Source organism: Paramacrobiotus metropolitanus, unplaced genomic scaffold (genome assembly GCF_019649055.1).
Source record: "Paramacrobiotus metropolitanus isolate TYO unplaced genomic scaffold, Prichtersi_v1.0 Parri_scaffold0000102, whole genome shotgun sequence".
NCBI lineage: Eukaryota > Metazoa > Tardigrada > Eutardigrada > Parachela > Macrobiotidae > Paramacrobiotus > Paramacrobiotus metropolitanus.
Genome location: NW_026570322.1, coordinates 379,013 through 406,891, shown reverse-complemented (window position 1 = coordinate 406,891; position 27,879 = coordinate 379,013). Strand labels below are relative to the sequence as shown.

Below are 27,879 nucleotides of genomic sequence, written 5' to 3'. Positions count from 1 at the left end.
AGAAAAACTAGAAAAACTTAAAACAATTTGAAACGTATAGCTAGCGTTACAGAAGTTTTCCGGTTCGAAAAGCCAAATATTAAACTAGATGGGCAAGACGGAACTCGTATAAAATGCTCCTATATGACATACGAACACAGAATACGCTTGGCGAAGTTGTATAATTCCCAGTTACTAAAGCTTTACATAACTTGTTACAGCACCGAGTACTGGTATTTTTTTGAAGAAAGTTTTTTTATCAGGCCGAGTTTTATACATCGCATATAATTTGAAGTGATTGAAGTAGGGCGTAACGTGCAGTAGTGTTGGCGTGATTTCCAAGCGTCAACTATACCGTTTAGGCGTTTACCCTTGTATCGTCACGCACAATGGCAGTTAAATTAGTCTTTTATTTACACGAACAAATGCTTCCGCGAAGCCATAAAAGCTTTTAACCGATGGAAACACAATGACATCAACCGCAGTTAAAAATAATCAATTAAGCTAACATCAAACCACAGTCGTACTAATGGAGATTCATAAACAGTGTCCCGCGCGACTTCACCCGATCACCGCCCCCCACGGAACCGCCCGTCGAGCGGTACATCCCGCCGAAACTCCGCCCCGGTTTGTGTACCCGTACATTCTCCGAGCCGGAGCGCGGCAGCCGGTACAGATCGGCGACATTGTGCAGGAGATACCAGGCCACGCTCATGCTCACCGCAATCAAGGCAAAGGAAATATAAAACAGTATATACAACACTAAGTAGATATTCCGTAGAAACGGCGCATCGTCCACTTCCGATCGTGGGTCTTTTGCCATCAGATTGACCATCACATCGGGTAACGCGAGAGTGGAGGAGAAGAAGAGGGCGCTGGTCAGGAAGGCGAAGAAGACCAGCGCCGTCACCGAGCCTTGGAGATGCCAAGGCAGGACTTTCTTGGTGTCCTCCGGGGTGCTGTGCCGGGTGATGGAGATCATGGCGGTGAGGCCGCAGATGAACTCCAGACCGGACACGAGGAAGCCACTGCTGTGGAAGGGAAGAAATTTGGAATAGGGAATGATGGTCAGTGCTGCAAAGGATGCGCTTATTAACCAAATCATAAAAGGTCATTTGAAGGCACTTAATTAATGATGGTCAATGATGAAAAGGATGCGCGTAAGAAGTAAGATCATAAAAGGTCAAAATAAAGGATAGGCTGTAATTCGTCTTACGCACAGACTATTGTACAGTAAATCACTGCTGCAGAACACAAAAATTAGGGATACTCTAGTTCTTAAACTGCAGTACAAACGCATGCATGAGAACGCTAGAATGGGTGGAGCCGTTTGAAATACCGTATTGTAAACTTTTAGTAAACGTGCAATATGTTCCACTTCCAAATGTATTTGTACGTGCGTAAAAGGTACTTTCTTTTAAAAAGCTAATGAACTGAATTGTGAAAAACGCTATATTCATATTGAAGTTGCACCATAACGCCTTTGGCTCAACTTGCAATCAGAAATATCGTACAGAATTACAGGTAAGTATCCGCTGGTCAACAAATCTGATCGCAAACGATTGTCGTCCTACGATCTTTCCTCTTTTATTTTTGTATGAAATCTAAATTGTGCGATTTATGTTATCTAGAGTCATGCTTTAAAAATGACGGAGAGAACATATTTGTTAAGATGAACTGGATTTTAATTTTAAATGGCATGTACGTCATAATTATAGTGAAGTACAGACAGGATACACATGTACAAGCACGCAAGTTAATAATTAAGTGTGGCCGTTTTTAGCATCGTTGACGACAGATGTCGGTGGTCACGTGGTGTAATGCAGAATCTCAACAGCGCACGGGACCTGTCATACAAAGCGTAATTTTTTAAAGGTTACTGGTGAAGTGTTTAAAGTGTTGCAGCTTCTTCTTGCACAAAGCTCTGTATGCAATAAGGAAATCCCATAGAGTTTAAAGCCATTATGGTACACTCAATATGTTTCAATAAAATATCACGCTGAAGCGTTGGATTAAACCGGTCCAGGAAAGGGAGGATTAACCTATTCCCTAATCCTGATGACCTGGCCGTAATGCGTGTCATTATCATGCGGCCAGATCAATGAGATCATCCCCATGCACTTGTACGATGACTGCCGGAGTAATAGCATGTTATTAACCTGATTGGAAAATTACTTCGCGGTCAAAGTAGGCCGATTTCCCAAACATCAACAAGCTAATGCCGGGATATGAACAAGGATAACACAGCGATGCATTTTATATACAACCCACAACGGCATAATGTTGCGCTCCTAGCTAGGCCACCCCCGGCTCGATATTCTAATTAACACCCCGCAGTACAATGCCAACGGCACACTTGAGAAAAACCGCAATAACTAAGGCAAATCAATAGATTTGGTTACGGGCACAGATCAAAAGGCTTTATACTCTTGTAACTGATCAATATTTGCCGGTATATCCAGTATACACACTACACACCCTACGCACGGCGCGTGAAATTAGTATCGGTTGCCGATGCGGATATGATGGATACAAGTGGCCCTCTTCACTGCTCATTATCCAGCAGCCTCGTGATGTTGCCGGTCAATTTTGGCTGCTGCACATATATCAAGCCGGGCGCCCTCGGCCTTCCGGCAATATCTAGCCATTTCCATCTGCAACACACTATCACTGTGGCAATTTTCTCATCAACAAATCCCATTTCCCTGCATCACTCCTCCAACTCAAGTGCTCTTCCCTCGCGTCTTAATGACTTCGCGTCCGCCCTGTATATACAACGCTGTCTAGACAGTCTGGCCCGTTGTGTTTTCAGCACCAAGGGCTGATATATTGCTCTGCTTTATGCGATGTGTTTTCTCTTGGTTGAAATGATGACAGTAGCGCGCGCGTCAAGTTGTCACGGCAAGGGACCCGAGTCTCTGGACTGGTCGCGAGCGCACGGGACAATTCAATTATACTGCCATCACCCCCGCACTCGCGCGTCAGGGAAATTAGCTATAGCTTGCCAAAAGAATTAATGCATCGCACTGTTAGGTTTATATCGCCTGTATACATGCCATGGGTCACTTTCTATAACGCCAGGGTCTGTGTGTAATTCCCTAATGGCAAATCAACCTTCGTCATCGACACTTTTCCACCACGATTATCAATTCCGTTGAAAGCCTCAAAAGATAACCTTAACGATCACCCCAGACACCATTATTTTACCACAGTAAAATACATCAAACTCCGCTAATGAAAGTTCTCTCTACATTATAAAAAAAAGAAGTATGCATTCGCAGAAAAAGCGATAAATTATTTAGAGTCTTACCTATGACATTGAGCGCAAACATCACCACACCGATGATCATCTCACAATTTCCCAGTAATAACAGGAGCAGCACTTCCGTCTCCATTTTACCAGTGGGACGCTGTACCCGGCTGTGGCGTCTCGTGTAGGCCGCTGCATGACTGGCCGCCGAATGACTGGCTCGTCGCAGCCGCACACCGGCAAGTCCATACATGTTCCCAGCGTGATCACCGTGTTGTGTGCGTATATGGACGTGGTTGTGTATATGGACGTATGTACACAACCGGGGTATTTTAACTCCCAGCGTCAATAGTCAACAGTACACATTGATCAGTTTGTAGGTTGTTAGCATAAAAAAGAGTCGTCTTTTCTCTTTTTTACCCCTGTCCATATCCTGGCCATAAGCAAATAAAGAGGAGCCTAAATGGAGATCAATCGACAGGCATTTACTTCAACAAATACATGACATTTTCTCCCTCTCTTCGTTGACTCTAATGCCCATGATCGCGCGCGCTTCCGCCACAACTCCAACCAGCCAACAACACGCGCACTGTGTCAAACGGAGCGTGTGTACCGATGTGGCAGCACGTATATATATATATAGCAATAGTATAGACGGAGAATCATTTTGTTAATTGATTTTTTCCCTGGCCATCTGCTAAAGAGGGGGTGGGTCGGTATATTACCTGTATGTTGGACCCTTGCGTGCCACACAAATAAACTCAATTACCGGGGGGAGAATTGAGGAGAGTGGTGGTGGTGAAATGTACTCGCGCTCTCCCTCGTAATACGAATGAATGGCTTGGCACATTTATGAGGCGATCGTATTCGCCGGTTAGCCACGTCAGTCATTCCCTTCGCTCTTCTCACTCCGGCACTTTATATTATATCCCACTCTGTATATATACTGTTTATATTGTTGCATCAAGCGGGCCGTATAATCCGCTCTTTGTGGACTTTGTGATCCTATGCGATGAAAGGCCGGCTGTGTTGTGTGTGTGCGGCGCTGTGCGCGGGAATGTGGCGGTTTACCAACTTGATGTAGGCCTACTTAACATGATCGAGAGTAAATAAACTTGGGGAGTAATGGGATCAGCTTTCCAGGTTTACTGTACGAGAAACCCCAGCCGTCAATGTCAACTCAAAGGCTCTTTGTAGTCCATATCAACCGGCGTGTTATGTTTCGCCCCGCGGCTGCCGGTCGATCGTGCGGCCAACTGCCGCTGTTTCCTGCTCCGTAGCGATCCTACCGTTTTCCCTAAAATAAAAGACTCCTTTTTTCGTGCGTCAAATTGGACCACTGTATTAAATATTATGCTGTAAATTAGCGTTAACATCGTATGGCGAAGCCGTACTTCCTTGTGTTACTTTGCAATAATTATTTCCATTACGTTGTATGTTTGCGTGCAGGCACATGTGGAAATTACGCGGAATAGTAGAGAGATAATTCGCACCCATCGTCTGTACAGTACCTGGCGACTGCACTCTCGAAAAGAAAAATATACATTTTCAGTAGAAGTATTACTGTATTTACACGATATTAAGGGACGGAGAAATCCCTTGGACCGCCCCCACTAGGCGTCGGCTCCACTGATGTCAAAGAAACCGACAGCTAGTGCGGGCGGTCCTGGGGATTTCTCTGTCCCTTAATATCGTGTAAATACAGTAACAACATCGGTTGCGTGCATGTATAGCAGTGTGTAGTGTGGTCTGTGTAACGTAGTGCAAGGGCATGATGCGAAAGAAGTCTGTTTCCTGAAGTCTGCTGCGTTTAGACAATTGCAGTTAGTCAGATGACAGAGAATTAATTTTGTCTTTAGAAGAAATCTTTTCTTCTTTTCAACATTTTGTACAACAAAAAGTATTACAAACCATAAAATATTTCATCTACAGACAAAAATTAATTCGATCGGCTGTCACCCGTCAAAGCAAGAGTCAAGAACCAAACTTTCTGCGCCGTGCCCTTACATAGCAGATACTCTGTGCGTTTATGCACTGTCCAAAGTACACATGCTGTTAATTCCTTATTAACTTTATTCAGTAAGTTTAACAAAAGGTTTAACAATCATACGTTCGTGTATACACGAGCGTATGATTGTGTAGCTGCCACCGGCAGAAATTATCGTGTAGCCCCGTACAGTGAACGTACACTGTACGGTGCGATACATAATTTTTCCGGTGGCAGCTAGTGATTTACACGAACTAAACATTTATCGCACCTACAGATATTTATCGTGAAATACTCGTATTTATCGCAGCTACAAACCGGCGCTTTCAGTAAAGCTGTGGCCGTTGATATTTGTTATCCGTAATAATTATTATTATACTTTACAAGAAACCGCTGCGGCTTCGCCTCCGCGTTTCTTGTGATCCACGGACGCTTTGAACAAATCAAACCATTTGCAGTAATTCGTTAGTAAATTCACTAACTGCCTTAGCAGTTATTGTAGAACTTCTTAAGGGATTTGGCCCGGTACATAGCGCTAAAATCGTGTACATTGAAGGGAATATTCGCTTTCGCGCACTTTCAAACACTTTTTTCGGTTGCTTTTTGACATTGTGTAGCCAAATGATTGGCGTACATAGGCGTGAAATCCGTTTTCGCGCGCAACATCCGGATGCGAAGTTATGAGGGTATCAAAATTCCAAAAAGTTTAAATGCATTCAGGTGTACCAAAAGTCTCGTTATGGACCGATCCCTTTCGAACTTTGCACGTAAATGCACATTACCATGAAGATCGTTTTGACACGGAACCACTGTTCTAGCATGTTTTTCAAATTTTAAAATGAATTTCAAAAATTTTAAAATTCATTTTAAAATTTGAAAAAAATCGTAGAAGTCTGAATCCGTGTCAAAACGATCTTCATGGTTATGCATTTACGCAAAATTTGAAAGGGATCGGTCCATAATGAGACTTTTGGTACACCTGAATGCATTTAAACTTTTTGGAATTTTGATACCCTCATAACTTCGCAACCGGATGTTGCGCGCACAAACGGTTTTCTCACCTAGGTATACAATTCTTCTGGCTACAAAATACCATAAAGCAATGCAAAAAAGTGTTTGGAAGCGCGCAACAGCGAAAGTTCCCCTGGATGTACACGAACTTGGTGCTATGTACCGGGCCAAATCCCTTAACAAGGAGTCTATAAGCTTGGTCCCTCACTCAGTTAGCAACTTTGTTCGCTGGACAGTGGTAGCTCGGTCACTCACCCACCTAGCGATTTTATTCACTGGACAGTGGTGGTAGCTCGGTCACTCACCCACCTAGCGATTTTATTCACTGGACAGTGGTGGTAGCTCGGTCACTCACCCACCTAGCGATTTTATTCACTGGACAGTGGTGGTAGCTCGGTCACTCACCCATCTAGCGATTTTATTCACTGGACAGTGTGGTAGCTCAGTTACTTACTCACCTAGCGATTTTGTTCACCTAGGGTAGCGATTTATTGCTCGCTCATCACTCACATAGTGATTTCGTTTTGTTCACTGGACAGTGGTGGTAGCTCGGTCACTAACTCACCTAGCGATTTTATTCACTGGACAGTGTGGTAGCTCAGTTACTTACTCACCTAGCGATTTTGTTCACCTAGGGTAGCGATTTATTGCTCGGTCATCACTCACATAGTGATTTCGTTTTGTTCACTGGACAGTGGTGGTAGCTCGGTCACTCACCCACCTAGCGATTTTATTCACTGGACAGTGTGGTAGCTCAGTTACTTACTCACCTAGCGATTTTGTTCACCTAGGGTAGCGATTTATTGCTCGGTCATCACTCAGCTAGTGATTTCGTTTTGTTCACTGGACAGTGGTGGTAGCTGGGTCACTCACTGCCGAGTTTTGTTCACTGGCTTTTGTTTCTTTCGAAACCTGGGCTAATTCAATCATGGTTCGGGAATCGGGTTTTTTAGGCATTTGAACATTTGAACAGCAATCAGGCGATTAAATTCAGCGTGTTTGCAAATAGAATATCTACAAATTTATTAAAGTACATACTTAGCACTTTAATAAATGTTCTAAGCAACTGGCACTTCTATTATTCTCAAGGTCACCTTGAATGCTTTACCGAAGCCAGTTTTGCCGAAACCGGCATCGGTGGGACGGGTTTAAATAATTTTTTTAAGGAATGAAATGCATGTGACACAGTTTCTGAACATGCTGAATCTAATGGCGTTTACAGTTTTTTTTATTAGGTTCTGGTTTTTCCGATCTCGATGCCTCAGCTTTTTTGTAGTTATATTATAGATCTAGTTCCTTGATAGATTACAACATACTTTAAATATTCTTTTAAATTTTTAACAAAATCGCAGTATTCTAGAGTGAAGTCGCAGTCGTGTCGTAAATGATTCAAATAAGCAAAATAAAACAAATAATAGATAAAAGGGAAAAACGCAGATACATGTGTGCGTGTGTGTGTGTATGCGGACTGCTGAGCATTGTACACAAATTCAACGTAATACGTACATTTTTTCGCATTATAACCATATTTAAAAAGTCTGTATACGATGCTAGTGTTTTTTCAGTTTTGCATGCAATCGCAGCGGGCAAGCACCTTTAGACTACAAGCGCAGAATCTCAATAAAACTCGCCTTTGAAAATGTCAGCGCTCACGTCCTAATTTTTCTGTTTTTGTTGACAGTGTACTTTGGGTCTGCGATAAAAGATGAACATCCATGCGATGATGCGGGGTAATAGCTAAAACGTTGCTAATGTTGAAAACTGAAGCGCCAAATGCTGATTATGAACGCCACACCTCATACCGGCATCGTTTGAACGACAATACCACCACAATCGGACAGCAAACGTTAATTTCAGTGATTGTCACAAAGTGCACAAGAAACAATTGCCGGTCTATCATAAAGAAAGTATTTCCTGGATTGTTTTATCTTTTGCGATACCGTGCTTGTTTTGCAGTCCCTCGAATTCGTACTTTATACAGCCAGAAATACAGTATGAAAAGAAGCGTTAAGGTACAACAGTTTTCGTCACTTCGCCTACAGAAATATTGTTGGTTTCTTAGTGTATAGCGGAAAATCGTGCAATAACCATGCATTCGCTATCCCTTTTCGTTTTACTGGTGTCTGGCGCAACCGTTGCCTACGCAAACAAGAACCAGGTAAGACCATAAGCAATATATAACGTAGTAAACGTACAAATTTTTCATTATGAAAGTGTTCTTTAATTCAAATTCACTGGATGAAATTGCACAATATGTAATAAATACGTTTCCAGATTTCATATAAATACAAATTATGACATAGCGTAAAATTTGAGTCTCTGTGACACACTTCAGATTGAATTTGTCAACGTTTGCAACAGAATTTCCGCTTTCCTTCAGTATATGTTATAATTAACGCTGCTGTAGATAACTTTAATAGTTGAGTTGTATCATAGCACGCGACAAATACTAAAACATTGTGATGTCCATTCATGAGGCACTTTAAGAAATCAGCGGCTTTTGCAGGATGTTATCGCCGAACTGTTGGCCGGTCGCACTCCGCAACCTGGATGCAGCCCGGTTATGTGCATGATCTTCTGCCAACACGGTACGAACTACCGGTTTCACTTGCCACAGTTGGAAATTAAAATCCACTGAACTGATGATAATTATAAATGGTTCTTCACTGAGGCACCAATACCTAACGAAATTCTGCATGCAGGATTTGAAACCGACGAAAATGGTTGTGAGAGGTGCAGCTGCAGAGCCGGTCCCACTTGCTCGCCGGTGATGTGCGAAATGTTTTGCGAACACGGTGAGAAGACAGATTTTTATTTTGTAGCAGCAGTTGTTTTCGGTTGCCTGCTGGCTATTATACGTATCGTTTTCACTACTCGTAGGATTCGAAACGGACGAGAACGGATGTTCAGTGTGTAGCTGCAAACCCAGACCGACTTGCCGACCGGTGACCTGCGCTCTGCACTGCCCTCACGGTATACTTAGCGAACTTTAAGTTAAAGTGTGTGCGAATTAATTGGAAGAAATGGATTTGTAGGGTTCTTGCAAGACCAAAATGGATGTCCACGATGCTCGTGCAACTTGTGGCCCACGTTTCCGGTTCGCCCAACCCTCGTCCCACCGTTTATCAATAACAACCACTAAATTATTCGATGGTTAGATGTTAACGCAACTGAAAGATCTCGGTTAACAATATTACAAATTATTAGAAGTAGTTGTTTTTCACCTAAGAAGCTTCGACGAACTTTTTGTTAAAAAGCAACCGTATAACTGGAAATTGTTTTGCAATATGATCGAGCGATGACAAATCGAGAAGGAAAAGCGTTTTGTCCTACCCGGCTTTTAATTGTGAGTTTGCTATCAGTGAATACGAGAAGCAGTAACAACAGCGAGTCAGCAACTTTAAAAGCCGATAACACATTACGCTTCCGCAGAAATTGCTACGAGAATCGAATAATTCCACTGAAAAAGGAGACAACAATGTTATCAAATTAAGTTATCAGGTCAAGGACAGCACAATGCAGCAAGATCAAACAATACAGTACAGAGACCAACTTACTGCTGTTTTGCCGCGGAAGCGTTTAGCTTATAAATCTAAAGTAGAATTTATTCGTAACTAGTCTGGTTGCAGCGTTAGAGCATCAGCTTATTCCATAGCACGCAGTACGCACACAATCCACCATGCAGTCCATTGCCATTATTTCCGCTATTTTGGCCCTGGCTGCCGTAGCGTCCGGCAGTGTCATCGCGGTACGGTCTTTTACATAACACTATGGACTGACCACTTATCGTGTGCTGAGTCGCTGGCATTTAAGAGTTGTCGATTATGTATTTGCAGGATGCCGTCGCTGGACAACAGCCAAGGATGTGCATGATTTACTGCGAGCATGGTAATAATGACAGTACCGTAAAATGTAACACGATGATAAAATTAATTTTAAACATGAAGGCATACCTAGTACGATAAATTTACAGTTATTGAATGATGTTTCTTTTTTTGCGTTGAGATGTGTCTATTCTTTAAGAACTTTGCAGCCGTGTTACACGCGATTTGTTCTGGCAGGATTCGAGCTGAACGAAAATGGACAGCAGATATGCAAATGCCGAACGGCTCCCACGTGTGCGCCGGTAATGTGCATGATCTTCTGTGAGCATGGCTTTGACACCGCCGAGAACGGATGCGAAGTCTGCCGCTGCAAGCCACAACCACAACCGACTTGCCCACCGGCCATGTGCCATTTCCAGTGCCCTCACGGTACGTCTCTAAATAATATGTGAAACAAAGTTAATAATTTAAAGGTGAAAATGCATAAGCGATTCATACTGCGTAATATTATAATAATATTATTCATTAGAAGTTTGAAATCTGTAATAGTCATGAATAATGTTGCGCTACACTGCTGTGTTCTGGATTCGAGGCAACTGCTAATTTGGCCGCTACTCCAGTTGTTTATGAGCAGAACGCAGTGCGGTTTCTTCTGGTACACATATATACAAGCATTCCTTTTGCAGGATTCGTCCACGATGCAAATGGATGTCGCACCTGCCGATGCCAATACATGCCACCAATCCACCGACCGACCCTGATCCCTCCGTTCATCGATCCTGAACATCTCGGTTAAATGTTTCACGATTCCGCGATCCGGGAATGAAATAAAAAGGAAATACTACTTTATATTTGGTTATTGCTTTGTTTATGGGTTACCTGGATTCTGTGCTGTACTGCAGCCAGAAATAAAACAAAACCAAATGCTAACATGAGGTCATAATTTTACTGAGACATCCAATAAAATTTGCCCTCGCGGCGCAGTGAAACCCTTCTTAGCCTAGTTACTTCCGGTTTAAGCTTACTTTTGTACCGATTTTTAAGGTGCCTTACGTGCAGGTTACCTTCAAAATCGGTACAAAATTGTTTGGAACTAACAGCAATTACTGGAGCATAACCATAGAACAATATGCTTGTACGAAGGTACAATTGTCATCCGAGACTATTCCGAGCAGTAAACGTGGCGAGTTGAAAGAATTGATATAAGGGATAATATATATGCAAAAATCTGGCTGCGACCAAAGTACGGTATTAAATCATACAGTATATGTATCATATAATTAAATTTTTATGTATGATACGACTATACAGTCGATGCAAGCGGCGACTGGTGAAATGCATTACTGTAATGTTCAACAACAATATTACTCTAGTGTAACAACGGTTCAACGGCGACTGGTGTAATGTATTAATGTAGTGTGGCAAGCAATCGCCTCGCTGATCGCATATCGCAGTGGTAATGCTCATCGGTTATTCGAGCTGCTTTGAACGTTTTGCATATACAGTACACTACTGAGTATTGTATCATAATTAATGTTATTGCTTCACGTACAGAAACAAAAAGTTTTTATATGCTCACAATGGCTACCGCAGCGTGGGTTCGATACACCGTAAACAAGAATGCCTTAAATATTATAAATATAATATTACATAAGGTTGAGCTAATGCTGATACCTCAATCAGAAATAACAATCAAATAATAATACGAGTTGCCATTAATGATCCTTAAAAAATACCTATTTCTGCACATGTAAACTGATGCAGTATGCAATTTATGTATAAGAACGAAGACGTTTTAACCCATGTATTATACTTGCATTAATTTTGCTTGCATTCTTGCATTTTGTACTTCTCGTATTACTTGAACGTACTATGGATCCCACGTTCAACTTTGTATCTGTGTGTAGTCTGAAACGTTACAAATCTGGCAGCCGCAGACCAAAGTATCGTATCGTGCAAACCAGAATCCACACATAAACCACAATGTTCAATAATGGTATTGTTATGAGTTTTATTGATGCTGATTAGTGGTTCAAAATGCATAAATCAGAAGCACTAAATTAATGAGACAATGTACCATATCCGATAGCGGTACTTATCAAGCAGAGCTTCTTCTGGTCCAGGGTGGCATTTCGATAAAGCAATGGCAACTGGCAGGTATAAAACACTCTGGCTGCAACAATCACAATCCAGCTCACGTTTCCGGTCTTTTAGCAGCCTTTAGCACTTTCCTTTGGCCTAGCCAGATTCGCTACCCGTCACCTTTCACAATGAACACCTTCGCAGTATTTGCTATGTTCGCGGTCGTTGCCGTTGCCGCTGCTTCGGTAAGCTCATACTGGTTGTAACAATAAATCCTTAAAACGCTAAAAATGTTATTATGCTAAAAATAATCTCAACGGATTTAAAGACCGCTTGCATCTACCAAGATGGTGAAGGATTGTCTAACGCTTGTACATGGAAGAATGAGTAACCCTAATATTTATATTTGATACTAATTTTACGTATCGTACAGTACACAATATTCTAGCAATTACAAGTGTAATACAAAGTGTAATACAAAGTGTAAAAGTGTAATACAGCGTGTTTTACAAAGTGTTGTTAAAAGCGCATAATTTCGTATATAATATTAACATTTAAGCTTAATTTGTATTCGCAGGCCGTCGAATCATCAGGAAATACCGTCATCCGTCCCGGTTGCCTTCCCGTGATGTGCAACCTGTGGTGCGAATTTGGTTACCAAACCGATAGCAACGGTTGCGATATGTGCAGCTGCAAAAACCGGCCCACCGTCGTCCCTCCGCCACACACTTGCTCGCCAATGAGCTGCAGAATGTTCTGCGAATTTGGTTACGAAACCGATAGCTACGGTTGTGATATGTGCAGGTGCAAACAGGCGCCCACCATTGTGCCTCCTCCACACACTTGCTCGCCAGTGACCTGCAGAATGTTCTGCCCAACTGGTAAATAGCTTTGACCTTTAGTGTTTTTGCAGAACTCCACTGCATATAAAAACCGTTAGGGGAATACTATATATAAGTAATAATGCTTATATTTATTATATCCAACGTTTTCTTTAAAAAACAGGTTTCCGACGTGATGCTTTTGGTTGTGAAGTCTGCGCTTGCAATCCCATGCGCCCTATCTGCAAACCCGTCACCTGCATGATCGCATGTCCTCATGGTTTCGCCCTGGACGCGGCAACTGGCTGCCCGCACTGCTCGTGCAATCTGGCGCCTGTACGCCCCACTCCAGTCAATTAAAAAAATTGTTGTTATTTAAGATCTACGAAATCCTTCTCTACTGTTATGCGAATCTGAGCGACCGGTGAAGTTTTTAAAACAAACCCAAAAGAAAAATGCGCCTTTAAAAAAAGTTTACGTGCGAATGATGGCGCTGACAAAGAAATGAACACCAGAAATGAAATAAAGAACATCGAATGGAATAACTGATTTTGTCTGCTACCTTAATTAAAGGTAACATTTATCAAATACCAGTACTAGCACCGGTAACGTCAAATTTCTACTCACCGCATAATGTGCATCACTTCAAACGAAATCTCGAAAGACATACAAAGCTCTGTACTTACACCACGCGACATTACTGAAACGTATAATAAAAATTATCGTTCATAATGCATGTTTAATTTTACTAATTTCCCAGTTTTGGTTGAAAGAAATTCGTCCCTGGACATATCCACAGAAAATATGTGCTACCAGTGTGAAGCGTTGACAATTAATCGCTGATAGTGAAAGCTTTTGTCGGCTTCTTATCGTAGAAAGGTTATCGATGCCGTGACAAAACAGTTTCTTCAAAAGCCCAACTACCTACAGTATTCCTTAAATTACCCCCAGTTTGGCAAAAACCGCAGTCACAAAGAGATGCACTATATCCGTAGGGACCGTTACTAACCACCAATCGCCCAAAGACAACGCCAAAATGAACACCATAGCTATGTTTGCCGCCCTTGTGGTCATCTTTTTGGCTTCTCAGTCCGACGCCAGAGTAAGTTACACTGTAAACATTCATTTAAGCAGCATTTTAAGGCGCTGCAAGTATGCTTATCCAAAAGACAACAAGTTTTTCTTACGTCTAAATGAGTGTTACCGTTCGTATCTAGGATATTGTCCCTCGGTCGTTGGGAAACATTGTGCCTCGAATTGGTTGTATCCCGATTATGTGCAACCTATGGTGCGAAACCGGTAAAGAAATCAATCGGAACAGCTTTACAAAAAATTTACTTCGCAACGCAGCAGCGTCAGTATTTCATTATCCAGGTTATGAGCACGATCATCATGGATGCAACATGTGCAGCTGCCGGCCAGTGAAAACCACTCCGTCGCCGGTGACCTCGCATACGTGTGAACCGGTGTACTGCCGAATTTTCTGTCCTAACGGTAAGAGACAGACTAAGCATGATGACAGTACGTAATTCATTTTGGCCACAATCTTTTAAGGTTAATCCCCGATACGCCACAAAGTTAATTATTCTTAAGGATGTGCACGGTTTGCTAGTGACCCTCGTTGCAGGTTTCCGCCGCGATGCCTACGGATGTGAGGAGTGCGCATGTAACCCTGTACGACCAACGTGCCCGCCGGTGATGTGCCTGATCGCGTGCCCTAACGGTAAGTTTTCACAAGAAAAACAGTACGCTCCGTTCTGTTATAACTGGTGTCTGGTATGGCATTTAGGTTTTGCTCAAGGTGAGAACGGGTGCCCGAGATGCGCGTGCAATAACGTGCCCCTGCGTCAACAGCAACGCCACTGCCGTAAACTACAATTAACTACCTGTGGTGACGGAAACCGGCGGACTTGGTTGCATCCTACTTGATTCATGCCGTACAGATACGCGACGATTACTCGTACATGTGACTGAGTGCTACTTTTCCAGCGATATTAAACGCAGTTTAGAGCTACCAAAGCTGACAATGTTTTCTTTTAGGATAACTATAAATACGTTCAGTTCACTTGCCTCTAAACCAAGCTCTCTCTCTTAATTACTGGCAAATTGCCAAAAATGCCTTAACAACGCAAAACCATCAAATTCTAAACTGCAAATAAACAACCTGTCAAGTCTTCTGCAGTTCGTTTTTCAGCTGAAAATTTGCTTTTTAAAGAATGTTTTATTCACGTTTGCATCAAACACAGTTGCACTTTCAAGATGCTTAGCTATCAAAAGATAATCCTATAAAAAGCAATGTGTACGCTTAGTTTTAATATTAACCCAGCTGCTGATTTATCTGTACAGATACGTGCAGCGACGTAAACTTGTACTTACTTTTCTACAAAATAAGCATGATTTCCGGAACAAAATGCTTTCGAATGTGATGCTGTCGAAAACAGTTCTTGCCTCTCATGCAGTGCATGGAAATTGCAAAGTATCTACTCACCAGGCATGAAAACGTTATGTATTGTGTATTATGTGCATCGAAATCAAGAACGCAGTCTACAGATGATATACGTCGAAACCAATCTCGGATACACATTCGCAGTTTCACACTGTCGCACGTTACTTTATAAGTGGAAGTTGTAGCGATTACTGCTAGACAGTTAAGATCAACAGGAGATCATCGGAACGACATCTCACCCAATAAAATCTAACGCTGAATTCACAAGAAAAAACAGAACATTATTAATTTTACGATAAAGAAAATAAACTATGGCCTTGGCAGTTTCTCAACATAAAACATCCAATACACCGAGAAGAAAATGTCACCAACATGCTAAAAAAACGGATACGTACTCGCGTTTTCGTCGCTGCATTTATCCCACTTCCCGTCACAAGTGCCACCAGTAACCGGCTCGCTTTCACTCCGACCAAGCCAGGCCAGGCAAACTCAAGCCCGCTTCAATTTCATCTTAACACAGGCGAAGCCCAAGTTGGGAGCCAGCAAGCGGCATTCATGCAGTGTCCAGCGATCCGCCTCGGCGTCATACACTTCGATGCTATCGTGGTTAGGATCGTTCTCGGTGCCCGAAACGTACCCACCGAGGACGTACAGCTCCCCGCCCAGACACGCACATGCCAGATCCTTACGCGGGTGCACCAGGTCTCCTGTCGTCATAAAGCAGCGTTACTGACACTACGATTTCAATAAACACCCCAGCCGTGCAAGCTAGTCTTGAAATTCCCGTGTAAAAGCACAGGCAGCGCGATGTTAGCGAATCGGAACGATAGCCACTACATACACCACATTAGCGTAAGTGCGTAACACAAGAATTTGTGTTTTTCGCTGTTCCGATACGCTGGCAATTCCCAGACAGGCTTATAAACGTACTAGGCCGTTGTGCCAAAATCATAAATCAAATTTTTAACAAGAAAAAAATTCATAATACAGAAAATAGTTAAAAGTACCATGTACAACGAAAGTAACGCAAACCTTTTCTCAGCCACTTGTTGGTGACGGGATTGTAGGCCTCCACGCGCGCACAGACCCCCAGGTCACTGGCTCGTCCCCCTACACAATGTAGCGCATGAATTAACTGGTCCATCTTTTCCGTACCACGACTATACTGTACCCGTACCAACAACGTAGATCCACCCGTCGGGACCCACGCACGCCGCAAAACTGTCGCGTGCCATAGGCATGTCGGCCAGTCGGCTCCACGTGTTATCCGCGGGGTGGTAGGCGTGGACCAAGTTGCTAACGTTGCCAATCGCGATAGACCCTCCGAACGCGTACAGTAGCCCATCATGTGCCACCATCACCAAACCCGTGAGAGGCACCGGTAGATCAGCCAGCGTACGCCACGAATTACTTGGGAAATCGTATACTTCCATAGTCGACAGGATGAGCTGCGAGCGTTTTAAGTCATAGCCACCGGCCACATAAACACGATCATCCAGAGCAGCTGGAGCTCCTGAGACGCGCCAGGTGTGCATGCCGGCCACCGGCGGTCCCCACTCTTCAACCAGGCCGGTGAAGCGACGGTTGCGCTGGACGATTTTCCAGCCATGGATAGCGCTGGAGATCATCATCCAACGACCGTCCAGCATCACGACGCTACTGATGTCCGCAGGGAGTGACAATTTCTTCAGGTCCCACACAGCCGGAATCGACGGGTCGAACACCTGCACCGCCGTTCCCTTACTGTCCGCATCGTAAACATTCACGCAGAACATCACTTCGTGTGCACCTGTCACCAACACAACAACATTACGTAATTGATATTGTCTCCACAAACCCCATAAAGCGTAAACATGAGTCTAGAACAGTTACCGACTGAATGCCGCTGGGTGGTGTTATTGTTGTTCTGTATCCCGCCGGCCAATTCATCGACCATCCCAGCCGCCGCACTTTCCAAGGCCAAATCGTACTGCAGCCGAGACTGGGCACTGAGGAACGGAGCGCGGATGCTCTGCAGCACCGTGGGTACTTGCAGCAGTCGTCCGGGACGATCGTAATCCAACCAGCGCAGCACCGCCTCCAAAACTTCATCCTCACTGTTCACTTCCACCTCATCCGATGCAATCAGCGCAGCCAGCTGCAACCCAGTAAATTGCTGAATAATCAGAGCATTATTTCGTGTTCGCCGGGAAAACGCCGCACATACGGTACGAAGGTCTCTACGGTCTAGCTAATGCCGCACAAAGTACGACTGCATAAAACACAAAGAAACTCACAAAAGTACAGCCTGTGTACTAGCGTATTGCCACACCTCCCGTACAAGTATTGTTCAAGCACCCGATTATATATTGAGCATAAAGGAACAGGTAGTAATAGTATGCAAATTGCCCAAAGCGGTATGCAGCGCTTTGGCGATAGCCGCTGCATTACAATTTTGTGTAATGACAAACTGTGCTCCGCAGTTAGATTGCATGTAACGCATGAACAGTATGGCGTGAGCGCCGTAGTATACAAAGTAACGGAGCCCATAAATTTGCTGTATTACGAACGCTCAATAATATTATGTAATCAGGCTGGTACACGCTAGCAAGTAGCAAGTACATCTGTGTGCATAGCATACGAAGACGCACGTAATGTTACTAGTTTCTACCCACTATGCACGGTTACACATATCTCGCTCAATCAGTCCGACTGAGCAATCATCACCTGTTGCGCCTCCATCCGCAGGAAATCCTGGCTCTGCGCCCAGCGCAGGAAGTGTGGATGAATGGTGGCCAGGGCGGCGGCGGCCAGACTGGGATTTTGGTACATTGTGGCGAGCGCGTGGACGGTCAGGCAGTTGGAGAGGCGCATGTGCGTCTCGTAGTAATTGCAGCAGTGTCCAATAGCGCCATCCATCTGCAGAAACTGCGCCGCAACTAGGATGTCCGCAACGTTGTCATCGTTGAGGCTCATATCCAGAGTATAAGCGTAGTGCACCAGTCTAGACGGGAGACGCAAAAAGTGCAGTAATAATAATTATAATATCACTTGAAACTGCATTGGAAAAAATAACATGAACGGTACGAATGAAGCAGTCAAATACAAGTCTCCAACTTAGGCTACCAGGTGTGTAACTGCCAACTGATATGAACGAAAGTTACGGTTCGTCAGCCAGTTCACTGGAAATTCACCAGGCTAACTGGACCTGCTAAATTGCGTACGTTAAGAAAGCCTACTGCTCAATTTACGAGAATTTTCAAACTGATTGTAGAACCTGCTTAATAGAAGCAGCAGTAAGCAAAATCTCTTTACTCACTCGTTCAAAGTGGGACCGTCGAAATCGAGCAACTCTGGCTGTGAGGAATCCTTCCCTTTCTTCCATTTAAAAAGCGATCGAAAGTAGAGGCTGTGGACGCTGAGTACGTTGCGATGGCAGGAGATGACCACCGCTGATTCTCCTTCGTTGCTCTTCAGCTTCACATCGCACAGGTCTCCTGTAGACTGCAGTTCATGCAGTCCGCGCAGAAATTCCACAGCGAGACAACTGTGAGACGGCTGATCAGCAGAACGCTTCGACATTTTTGCAGAGCGGACGATGAGGGATAGAATCAAATATAGGTCGATAGAATCAAAGTGTCTACTAGTTATTGCTAATTTAATAGCTCTGCGAACTGTGAAGGAAGTAAAGAACCGCAAACTTCAGTGCAAAGGAAAATAACCCATGATGAGTCAACAAAATTCTGTCAGCTTCGAAGCTTTTAAAACTGGCCGTGGGCGACTGGGTTTTGGATTCCTGGTTTCAGGTGTAACAAAGCACCGCCGTAAGGAGGCGGGCGGCTACTAAACTACTCGTACTTACATTTTTCGCATTCTGTACGATACTAGTGGACCCCGCGTAATTTACGCGGAGTAAATTAGCGGCTGATAACTGCAACTCGTACAATACTGTACTTATTAGTTTTCGTGAATACAGCGAATATAAATATTCCAAATTTATGGGCTAGGCCATTCTGTAGTCTGTACTGCGGCGCTCCACGCCACACTGCTCATGCGTTACATGCAGTCTAACTACGGAGCACAGTTTGTCATGGTACATAGTTGTAGTGCAGTGGCTACCGCCAATGCACTAACATAGCGTTTTTTGCATACTACGGACTACTGCCTGTTCCTATACTGTATGCTGAGATGCTCAATACTGTATTATGTAATCGGGTTTGTACAATACTTGTACTGAAGGTGCGAAATACGCCAGTACACAGATTGTACTTTTGTGAGTTTTTTGTGTTGTATACAGTCGTATTCTGTGCGGCATTGGCTGGACCTTAGAGACCTTCGTACCGTATGTGCGGCGTTTTCCCGCCGAACACGAAATAATGCTCTGATTATTCAGCAGTTTACTGGGTTGCAGCTGGCTGCGCTGATTGCATCGGATGAGGTGAAAGTGAACAGTGAGGATGAAGTTTTGGAGGCGGTGCTGCGCTGGTTGGATTACGATCGTCCCGGGCGACAGCTGCACCTACTCACGGTGCTGCAGACCATCCGCGCTCCTTTTCTAAGTGCCCAGTCTCGGCTGCAGTACGATTTGGCCCTGGAAAGTGCGGCGGTTGGGATGGTTGATGAATTGGCCGGCGAGATAAGGCAGAACAGTGACAACACCACCCCACGGCATTCAGTCGGTAACTAAAGTCCAACCGGTTCAAGGTAGCAATTACTACTGCATCTTTCGCTGGTGCCATCTGGTTGATGTATTCCATGTAGCCTGAAGTTGTTTGTGTTGGTGACAGGTGCACACGAAGTGATGTTGTGCGTGAGTGTTTACGATGCGGACAGTAAGGGAACGGCGGTGCAGGTGTTCGACCCGTCGATTCCGGTTGTGTGGGGCCTGAAGAAATTACCACTGCCCGCGGACTGCCGCAATGCCGTGATGCTGGACGATCGCTGGATGATGATCTCCAGCGTACATGGCTGGAAGACCGTCCAGCGCGATCGTCGCTTCACCGGCCTGGATGATGAGTGGGGACCGCCGGTGGCCAAGATGCTGACATGGCGCGGCGCGGAAGCTCTGGCTGTTCTGGATGGTCGCGTTTACGTGGCCGGTGGCTATGAATTTAAACGTTCACAGCCCGTACTGTCGTCCGTGGAGGTATACGATTTCCCTGGTAATTCGTGGAGTGCGCTGGCCGATCTACCGGTTCCCCGGATGCATGTGGTCATGGTGGCGCACGGTGGGCTGTTGTATGCGTTCGGTGGGGATATCGAGGAGGACAACGCTAGCAACTTGGTGCACGCCTACCACCCCGCGGAAAACACGTGGAGCCGACTGGCCGACATGCCCACGGGACGCGATGGGTGCGCGGCATGCGTAGGGCCCGACGCCCTGATCTACGTTGTTGGTACGGGTACATGAAGGATGCGAAGAAGATGCGCCAGTTAATGCATTGCGGTACCTTGTGTAAGGGGACGAGCCAACGATCTGGGGATCTGTGCGCACGTGGAGGCCTACAAACCCGTTACCAATCAATGGCTGGGGAAAGGTAGGTCAGCTTTCGTTGTAAACTTGTACATAATTGTATGATAATTACACAACGGTCTGCACGTATACGGCTGTGCGTGTTAATGGAAATCGTTGGTGGTCGTAACGCTTTTTATAACGACAGGGGACCTGGTCCAACCGCGCATGGATCCCGGATGTGTTTGTCTGGGCGGGAAGCTGTACGTCCTGGGTGGGTACGCTCCGTATGGAGAGGACGATGCTGGCCATCTTAGCATTGAAGTGTACGATGACGAGGCGGATCGCTGGACACTGCATGAATGCCGGCTGTTATCCTTCAATTTGGGCTTCGCCTGTGTGAAGATGAAATTAAAGCGGGCTTGAGTTTGCCTGGCCTGGCTTGGTCGGAATGAATGCGAGCCGGTTACTGGTGGCACTCGGGACGGGGAGTGGGATAAATGCAGTGACGAAAACCCGAGTGTGTATCCGTTTTTTTTTAACATGTTGGTGACATTTTCTTCTCGGTGTAATGGATGTTTTGTGTTGTGAAATCGCCAAGGCCATAGTGTTTTTCCTAATCGTAAATAATGTTCTGTTTTTTTGTGAATTCATGTGTTGGATATAATTGGGTGGGATGTCGTGCGGATGTTCTCCTGTTGCTCTTGACTGTCTAGCAGTAGTTGCAACAGATTGTACTTGTACCGTACTTATAAAATAACATGCGACAGTGGGAAACTATGAATGGGTTTCCAAGATTGATGTCGACGTATATCATCATTCTGTAGACCGTAAGTACGTTCTTGATTTCGATACATCAGTACATTCTTAAGTACGTACATAATGTTTTTACTTTGCAATTTTCATGCATTTAGACGCAGGAACTTTTTTGCGACCGTCTCACATCCGAAAGTAGTTTGCTCTGGAAATCACGCTTATTTTGTAGCGAAATGGCTGCCGCATAAGTAAAAGTACGAGAGTCTGTCTACGCGACCGTCGCTGCACCGCCGCGCGTACATATAAATCAGCAGCTGGGTTTGATTACAATTACGAGTACACGTTTGATTTCTCTTTCGGATCATCTTTTGATGGATTATTTCTTTAGGATTATCGTTCACTTCTTGTAAGTGCAACTGTTTTCAATGCAAACTTGCATAAATCATTCTTTGAAAGTAAATTTTCAAGTGAAAAACGAATTGCAGAAGACTGTTTATTTGCAGTTTAGAATTACATGGTCTTGTTCTATTAGACGGTTCTGCTAGTAAAAACGGTTTGAAAGAGAGCTTAATTTGCCATTAGAGACAGACAGAGTTAATAGTTGCCCTAGAATTAAACATTGTTAGGTGGTGGTAGCCTTGAACTTCGTTTTCCTATAATATCGTTGTAGTAATCAGTACTCGGTCACATAAATTGTACGTGTAGGGCATGAATCAAATACGATGCCACCGTTCAGTCAGTTTCCGTCACCATAGATACAGGTCAGTATTTAATTCCGGTTTAAAGTAGTGGCGTTGCTGTTGGACGCAGCGGCACGTTATTGCACTCATCTCGGACACCCGTCCTCACCTTGAGCAAAACCTAAAGACCATAGAAGTACCGGTTATAACAGAACGAGCCGTACCATGTTTTCTTGCAAAACCTTACCGTTATGGCACGTGCTCACGCACATGACAGGTGGGCACGTGGGTCGCACAGGATTACATGCGCACTCCTCGCATCCATATGCATCGCGGCGGAAACCTGCAACGAGGTCATTATAGCAAACACTGGACCTCCTAAGGATAATGCATTTTGTGACAAATCGGATAGTAACCATAAAAGACAGCGGTCCAAATGAATTACACAGTGATTTAATGTTGTTTATTACCGTTTGGGCACAAAATCCGGCAGTACACTGGTTCACACGTATGCGAGGTCACCGGCGACGGAGTGGTTTTCACTGGCCGACAGCTGCACATGTTGCATCCATGATGGTCATGCTCGTAGCCTGGAAAACAGTGTACAGGCTTCCTGCTGCGCTTCTCAATAAAATCCGTTCCGGTTGGTTTTCCTTACCAGCTTCACACCAGAGATTGCACATAATCGGGATACAGCCAATTCGCGGCACAATGTTTCCCGATGACCGAGGGACAATATCCTAAATACTTGTAGCGATACGTAAGCTTCTACATATTTGAAAATGGAAAGACAAAGTCATGTTCAAGAAGGAAATCTGCAAAGAAAAAATTAAATAGTACTAATCTCGTAACTCGTTCGAAGCCCTGCTATTTGTCCGGCACGGAAAAGCAACGATCAGACATCTTGGGATGGGACAGACAGTTTACCATCATTCTGCGCAAAGTTCTGATTGTTCTAACAAAACTACGTTCATAATTGCAATACATATGAAAATAACGTTGTAGTCGTGTTCAATGTGAGCGCTCTTAAGCACATAATTCCGTGCAAACCATATGCAATTTTTTACCTGGCGATTATTTATTGCCAATGTGTTGCACGCCCATAGTTTTCGCAGGCTGCTAGCAACTCCTGCTTACAACTTCTTACTCCGACATTTTACTTGTGTCAAGAACTTATGCAAATCTTTGTCGTAATCGGTGTTTTAAAGAAAACCAAAAGTAAGTTAATGTACCAGAAAAATGTTACCGAGTTTGGATTTCGGGTAATAACCGAGGCCCGGTCCCAATTTAAAAGAGCACAAAATTCGAGTATCTGTACACCCATGAGAACATCCGCTTTCGCCCGAAACCAAAGTACCAGACATTCTTTTGAACTTTTTTAAATTGCTCTGTGACATTCTACAGCAAAATGCTTGGTAAACGTTAGCTTTGAAATCGTTGATCAGTTGCATGACATTTTTTAGAATTTTAAAATAGATTTCCATGCAGTTATCCAGCTTCCGCCGATCGGATGATTCCGTTCAGATAAGGCTGTTTTGCCTGGTTTTGCGCATGAGTCTAAGACTAAGAGTAGACAGTTGACAAAAAGTTGATTGGAAATTTGGAATGTATCTATCTAACCTTGCTCCGTGTGGGTGGGAAGGTGTATTCCCATATACAGTACAGTGTCGCATTAAGCTTTGAACGCTCTTGACTGTCCATGGGCATTGGCGCTGGCAAACACCCTAGTCATCACCGCTGACCTACGGTCAGCAGAAGTTCTCCGGAAGCTCTCTTTCTTAATTGGTTTCTTCATCTGTGTAATAGGATAGCGCCAGGGCCAGCCTGTTACACTTTTTTGTATAAATATTGTCTGAACTTTATTGTACAAAAGATCACAAGTTCCGCTGAAATGCGGGAAAAAAGAACAAAGAAAGTCAGTTTAGCGACTGGTCTAGCGAGACAGCGTGCAAGGCCAGCTGGGTGCAAGGCCAGCTGGTCCACAGACATAACATGTGCGCAGACCAAGCTCTATCCAGCGCGAGCGAAGGAGCCCTGAGTGGCTGCGATTGAGTGAGCGCATATCCGGGTAGGCGGAGAGTACAGCGTACGTACGAGCAGGAGGAGCAGAACGACATGACATTGTGTGCCGCACACAATGTCATGTCGTTCTGCTCAGCGGCATAGCACACAGTCGCGAGTGCGCCATACTGCCTACTTGGCATCGGCTTATTCATTGCGCCCACTGATTTCCAGATTATGCCCGACACTGACGGCAACGAATGTCACCACCGCCACGCGTGCCTGGAAGTTTGAGGCCGACACTGACGAACATCCAGCGGAAGCTTCCCGACACATCCATAAAGCATGGGACACTCCTACGACCCTGCAAACATTTTCAAAGCTATTGTTTTGAGTTGTTTTTGCCAGGTAACGCATCGATAAAGCTGGTAGCGGTTTTTCAAAGCTCACCACCGATGGCCTGAAAATCAGCTTTTAGCTCGAAGTCCCCCATATCAGCATTCCGGCCATAGGGCTACCGTTTTGGCGATGGTGGCAAGGGGGACACGGCAAAAATGTCCGGGGGGACATTTTTATCGGTCGCACCCGACTATACTGCGGCAACATATCTAAACGCTGTTGTAACGCAGTGTGTGGCAAAACAGCAAAAGGCTATTTTGACGCACAGGAGAATACTGCGGCAAAATAGCCATAGCCCAGTAATCTTAAGGCTATGGCTGTATTTAAGATTACTGTGAATTAAGAATACTGTGAATCACCATCCCATTGTCTTTTCGCTTTACCGGTAGAATATTGATGATCTTGACTTTTATATTTGTACTTTTATTTGCGATTCATTCTGGGATTTTCTTGCCAGCTGCAGCTAGCTGTTCTTGCCCTTGTGCTTTTGCACTTCTTGCCCCTTATTACAGATACTTGAAATAAAAATCATGCAATGTTGCGTCGTGCCGTTCGTACTTACGCAGTGATGAATGTCCTGCTTCACGGTGTTCGTAGGATGCCGAGATTAATCCGTTGCGCTGCGTAACTTCAGGCTGCACGAACCGGATTCCCAACGACAGTTGCGCGCTGCAACCTTGCTGGGAATGCGGTGATATCAATGGTGACCGGTTGGCGCAGTTACGTCGATTCGTGCAGCAGCGTGAGACCATTATGACGCTACCCGGAGAAGCTCCAACCGGCCATGGTCATGCAGCTGTGCCAGGAGATGGACGCTGCCGGCATCCTACAGCCGGATGCGCATTTCCGCTTCGTCTGCGGCCGGGAATTACTGTGGAAATATTACGATGAGAACCGCTTGGACGGGGGCTTAAAAATGATAGATGAATTGGTTGGCTGCGTACGGTAAATTTTTTTCACATAGTTTAAGTAATCATGGAAGTAACGATTGAAATATGACGGTCTACAGGAAAGTCTACCCAGAGTCGCCATGTTTCGTGCTCGCCTGCTGATGTCGGCGGGACTGACCGTCGTTGAAGCGCTCCACAAGCAAATGCTGAACAATGGAAGGGATCGGATGTCGCGCCCGACAATCAAAAAGCTGGAAGCATCCGCGTCCAGAGTGTGGGCTCTCTATATGGATTTTTGTAGCGAAGGCCGGAGCATTTTAATTCAGTTGTTCGGTAAGTAGTCCAAGGAGGTCCAGGGAAACGATGCGGAGTGTAAGCAAGCAGTTGTGAAATTGCTCCACATTCAGCAGACTCTACGTGACCTGAAATAGTGTTTGTTGAGGGTGCCCTCGTTAATTTGACGTAGTGTTTTTACAGTGCTGTTTTTGTATAGGATAATTGTTGATTTTAAACTGAGGAATACTTTTCAGTTATTGTGTTGTTGTTTAAAAATTATTTGCTTTCTGGCGGTACTACTGCCATTTATCGGTGCGATCGTGGACCTGTGCCGGGAAGGAGATTTCAGGTGGTTTTGATTTTAATAAGGTGGCATCATAACAGGTAGCTTTGATTGCAGCACCGTTTATCGTGAAAAAGACCTGTGTTACAATAATAACAAACAAACATAAGCGCTCACTCTGTAAACTGTTTACTAATTATTAAAATTGGATACGAGGACAGAGCTAGTATCTTCGGTAGCGCATTCACATTTGCGAGACTCTTTATATGTGCAAGTGCAACATGCCAACATGGTATGTACATATTACGAACCAATAAAGCCGCAACCAGTACCCACACATTAAAGCCAGTAATCCACATAACATCCATGGCGCCCCCCCCGTGCCCACATATGGGACATACCTACTGTACTCCTACGCAATTCAACAGTTATTGAACAAGTAAATACGCGTGCGCAGATATACAGCTACAGACTAATTAAAATGATTAACTATAACCATTGAAAGAACATCCCAAATCGTTATAATCGCTAGCAGTCTCGTGAAATGAACATCCTATTCAGTCATTATAGTACAGATTGAGCGCGGCGAACGTTAACTTGTTCAAGCATGACAAATCCAACTGCCGCAAATCGGCGTGCTCCCAGCCATTCAAACAGCCGTCTGGATGGACGCCGTTGAACCTATTTAATAAAATCATTCGTGAATGCTACCGAGTGAAGAACACAGGTTTTCATTGCATACCGTATCATGTAAACTTACCGCTTTAACTTCCCTGCGAAACAATGTTATCCGATTCAAGCTAGTTATGTTAGAACTAAAAAAGCTAGTGGAAATGGTGGGAAATGTTATAGCGACCTCCACTAGTAAGAAACGGGCGAAATGAGCTTTTTAAGCTGCGAGTATCTATGCAAATACAACGGGAAACGCCTTACATGCACAACGGGAAAACGCGATTTGTGTAATGGGTACGATCCCCGCTCAGGATAGCGTAGAGGAAGTGTTTCTCTTATAAAATGCTTGTTTGTTCTGATAGATAGTGTGTACTCGAAACATGTTATGTTCCATGCGGCTATTACACTCACATTTGGAAGAATTTGCGAATCCCTGCCCACTGCTCGGGATAGGCCAAAGTCTTCATCCAACGCACATACACCGCCGTGACCTTATCCCATACCCGCTGCGTCACTGCCGGACAACTGTCGTTGGCGGCGGCTATAAACCGTTGACACTGCTCTGCTGCTGTTTCCGTGCAGCGGAAGCGCACCAACGGTATGCACACATCCAGACGCCCTTCGCCGGCAGCCCGCATAAACGGATTCTCGCTTTCCGGCCACATTGGCCCAGCCGTGCGCAACAGAGACGTGCTGGTGGTCCCCTCGGATGCGGTGTAGTTTATCAGCACCATCTCCTCACAAACGGTCATCCAATGCGGCAGCGGAAGGCGTTCGAGCTGTCCACTCTTCTCATTCACTTTCAGTCCTATAAAGGAACTAGCCCCCTCCACGGCGGTCTCGTAGCCATTCTTAGCGATGAACAGCTGCAAGCGAATAGACTTGCTTTTCAGTTCAAGGAAAACTGTAGACATTTTTGCAGCGAAATCCTGCCCCATTCTGTCATACCGCCTGTCGTCAGGCATTCTTTCCTCGACCAACGCCACCACGCGTGTCTCGTGAGAAAGGGTTTGCTTCAGCATCGTTATGAGTTTGTACTCTGTGACTGCGTTCAGAGCATAATCTATCGAGCCATCCCAGTGTCCCGTGGG

General features: G+C 44.6%; 6 protein-coding genes across 6 annotated transcripts; 4 read left to right on the top strand and 2 right to left on the bottom strand.

Moving 5' to 3' along the window:
* Positions 1-440: 440 nt before the first annotated feature.
* Positions 441-4,028, bottom strand: LOC129597282 (uncharacterized). Its single transcript, XM_055494763.1, has 2 exons — positions 3,290-4,028; positions 441-1,053 (listed from the first exon to the last, which is right to left on the bottom strand). Exons 1-2 carry the CDS (start codon positions 3,480-3,482, stop codon positions 506-508), a joined length of 741 nt encoding a protein of 246 aa, XP_055350738.1. The 5' UTR covers positions 3,483-4,028; the 3' UTR covers positions 441-505.
* A 5,781-nt stretch (positions 4,029-9,809) lies between these two features.
* On the top strand, positions 9,810-11,040 carry LOC129597243 (antistasin-like). Its single transcript, XM_055494717.1, has 4 exons — positions 9,810-9,975; positions 10,064-10,115; positions 10,289-10,480; positions 10,738-11,040. The coding sequence occupies exons 1-4, from the start codon at positions 9,907-9,909 to the stop codon at positions 10,845-10,847; spliced, it is 423 nt and encodes a 140-aa protein (XP_055350692.1). The 5' UTR covers positions 9,810-9,906; the 3' UTR covers positions 10,848-11,040.
* A 1,180-nt stretch (positions 11,041-12,220) lies between these two features.
* On the top strand, positions 12,221-13,499 carry LOC129597273 (antistasin-like). Its single transcript, XM_055494753.1, has 3 exons — positions 12,221-12,378; positions 12,711-13,014; positions 13,139-13,499. Exons 1-3 carry the CDS (start codon positions 12,322-12,324, stop codon positions 13,312-13,314), a joined length of 537 nt encoding a protein of 178 aa, XP_055350728.1. The 5' UTR covers positions 12,221-12,321; the 3' UTR covers positions 13,315-13,499.
* A 390-nt stretch (positions 13,500-13,889) lies between these two features.
* On the top strand, positions 13,890-15,127 carry LOC129597277 (antistasin-like). Its single transcript, XM_055494758.1, has 5 exons — positions 13,890-14,056; positions 14,172-14,253; positions 14,329-14,448; positions 14,582-14,677; positions 14,744-15,127. The coding sequence occupies exons 1-5, from the start codon at positions 13,991-13,993 to the stop codon at positions 14,881-14,883; spliced, it is 504 nt and encodes a 167-aa protein (XP_055350733.1). The 5' UTR covers positions 13,890-13,990; the 3' UTR covers positions 14,884-15,127.
* A 461-nt stretch (positions 15,128-15,588) lies between these two features.
* LOC129597280 (kelch-like protein 3) lies at positions 15,589-19,059 on the bottom strand. Its single transcript, XM_055494761.1, has 6 exons — positions 18,699-19,059; positions 18,107-18,383; positions 17,273-17,537; positions 16,578-17,189; positions 16,433-16,510; positions 15,589-16,107 (listed from the first exon to the last, which is right to left on the bottom strand). Exons 1-6 carry the CDS (start codon positions 18,959-18,961, stop codon positions 15,890-15,892), a joined length of 1,713 nt encoding a protein of 570 aa, XP_055350736.1. The 5' UTR covers positions 18,962-19,059; the 3' UTR covers positions 15,589-15,889.
* Positions 19,060-19,439: 380 nt separating this feature from the next.
* LOC129597269 (kelch-like protein diablo) lies at positions 19,440-21,257 on the top strand. Its single transcript, XM_055494750.1, has 5 exons — positions 19,440-19,472; positions 19,791-20,058; positions 20,167-20,731; positions 20,840-20,916; positions 21,040-21,257. Exons 1-5 carry the CDS (start codon positions 19,440-19,442, stop codon positions 21,255-21,257), a joined length of 1,161 nt encoding a protein of 386 aa, XP_055350725.1.
* The last annotated feature ends 6,622 nt before the right edge of the window (positions 21,258-27,879 follow it).

Excerpts from the sequence above, each read along its gene's own strand:
- LOC129597243 (XM_055494717.1), top strand. The coding sequence starts at position 9,907 with ATGCAGTCCATTGCCATTATTTCCGCTATTTTGGCCCTGGCTGCCGTA. Across the intron at positions 10,116-10,288 it reads CATGATTTACTGCGAGCATG|GATTCGAGCTGAACGAAAAT; the intron begins GTAATAATGACA and ends TTGTTCTGGCAG. Across the intron at positions 10,481-10,737 it reads CCATTTCCAGTGCCCTCACG|GATTCGTCCACGATGCAAAT; the intron begins GTACGTCTCTAA and ends TTCCTTTTGCAG.
- LOC129597269 (XM_055494750.1), top strand. The coding sequence starts at position 19,440 with ATGCAGTCTAACTACGGAGCACAGTTTGTCATG. Across the intron at positions 19,473-19,790 it reads ACGGAGCACAGTTTGTCATG|CTGGCTGCGCTGATTGCATC; the intron begins GTACATAGTTGT and ends ACTGGGTTGCAG. Across the intron at positions 20,917-21,039 it reads CAATCAATGGCTGGGGAAAG|GGGACCTGGTCCAACCGCGC; the intron begins GTAGGTCAGCTT and ends TTATAACGACAG.
- LOC129597280 (XM_055494761.1), bottom strand. The coding sequence starts at position 18,961 with ATGTCGAAGCGTTCTGCTGATCAGCCGTCTCACAGTTGTCTCGCTGTG. Across the intron at positions 17,538-18,106 it reads TGCGGATGGAGGCGCAACAG|CTGGCTGCGCTGATTGCATC; the intron begins GTGATGATTGCT and ends ACTGGGTTGCAG. Across the intron at positions 16,108-16,432 it reads CAACAAGTGGCTGAGAAAAG|GAGACCTGGTGCACCCGCGT; the intron begins GTTTGCGTTACT and ends TTATGACGACAG.
- LOC129597277 (XM_055494758.1), top strand. The coding sequence starts at position 13,991 with ATGAACACCATAGCTATGTTTGCCGCCCTTGTGGTCATCTTTTTGGCT. Across the intron at positions 14,254-14,328 it reads CAACCTATGGTGCGAAACCG|GTTATGAGCACGATCATCAT; the intron begins GTAAAGAAATCA and ends TTCATTATCCAG. Across the intron at positions 14,449-14,581 it reads CCGAATTTTCTGTCCTAACG|GTTTCCGCCGCGATGCCTAC; the intron begins GTAAGAGACAGA and ends CCCTCGTTGCAG.
- LOC129597273 (XM_055494753.1), top strand. The coding sequence starts at position 12,322 with ATGAACACCTTCGCAGTATTTGCTATGTTCGCGGTCGTTGCCGTTGCC. Across the intron at positions 12,379-12,710 it reads TTGCCGTTGCCGCTGCTTCG|GCCGTCGAATCATCAGGAAA; the intron begins GTAAGCTCATAC and ends TTGTATTCGCAG. Across the intron at positions 13,015-13,138 it reads CAGAATGTTCTGCCCAACTG|GTTTCCGACGTGATGCTTTT; the intron begins GTAAATAGCTTT and ends TTTAAAAAACAG.
- LOC129597282 (XM_055494763.1), bottom strand. The coding sequence starts at position 3,482 with ATGTATGGACTTGCCGGTGTGCGGCTGCGACGAGCCAGTCATTCGGCG. Across the intron at positions 1,054-3,289 it reads GTTTGCGCTCAATGTCATAG|CACTGACCATCATTCCCTAT; the intron begins GTAAGACTCTAA and ends CATCCTTTGCAG.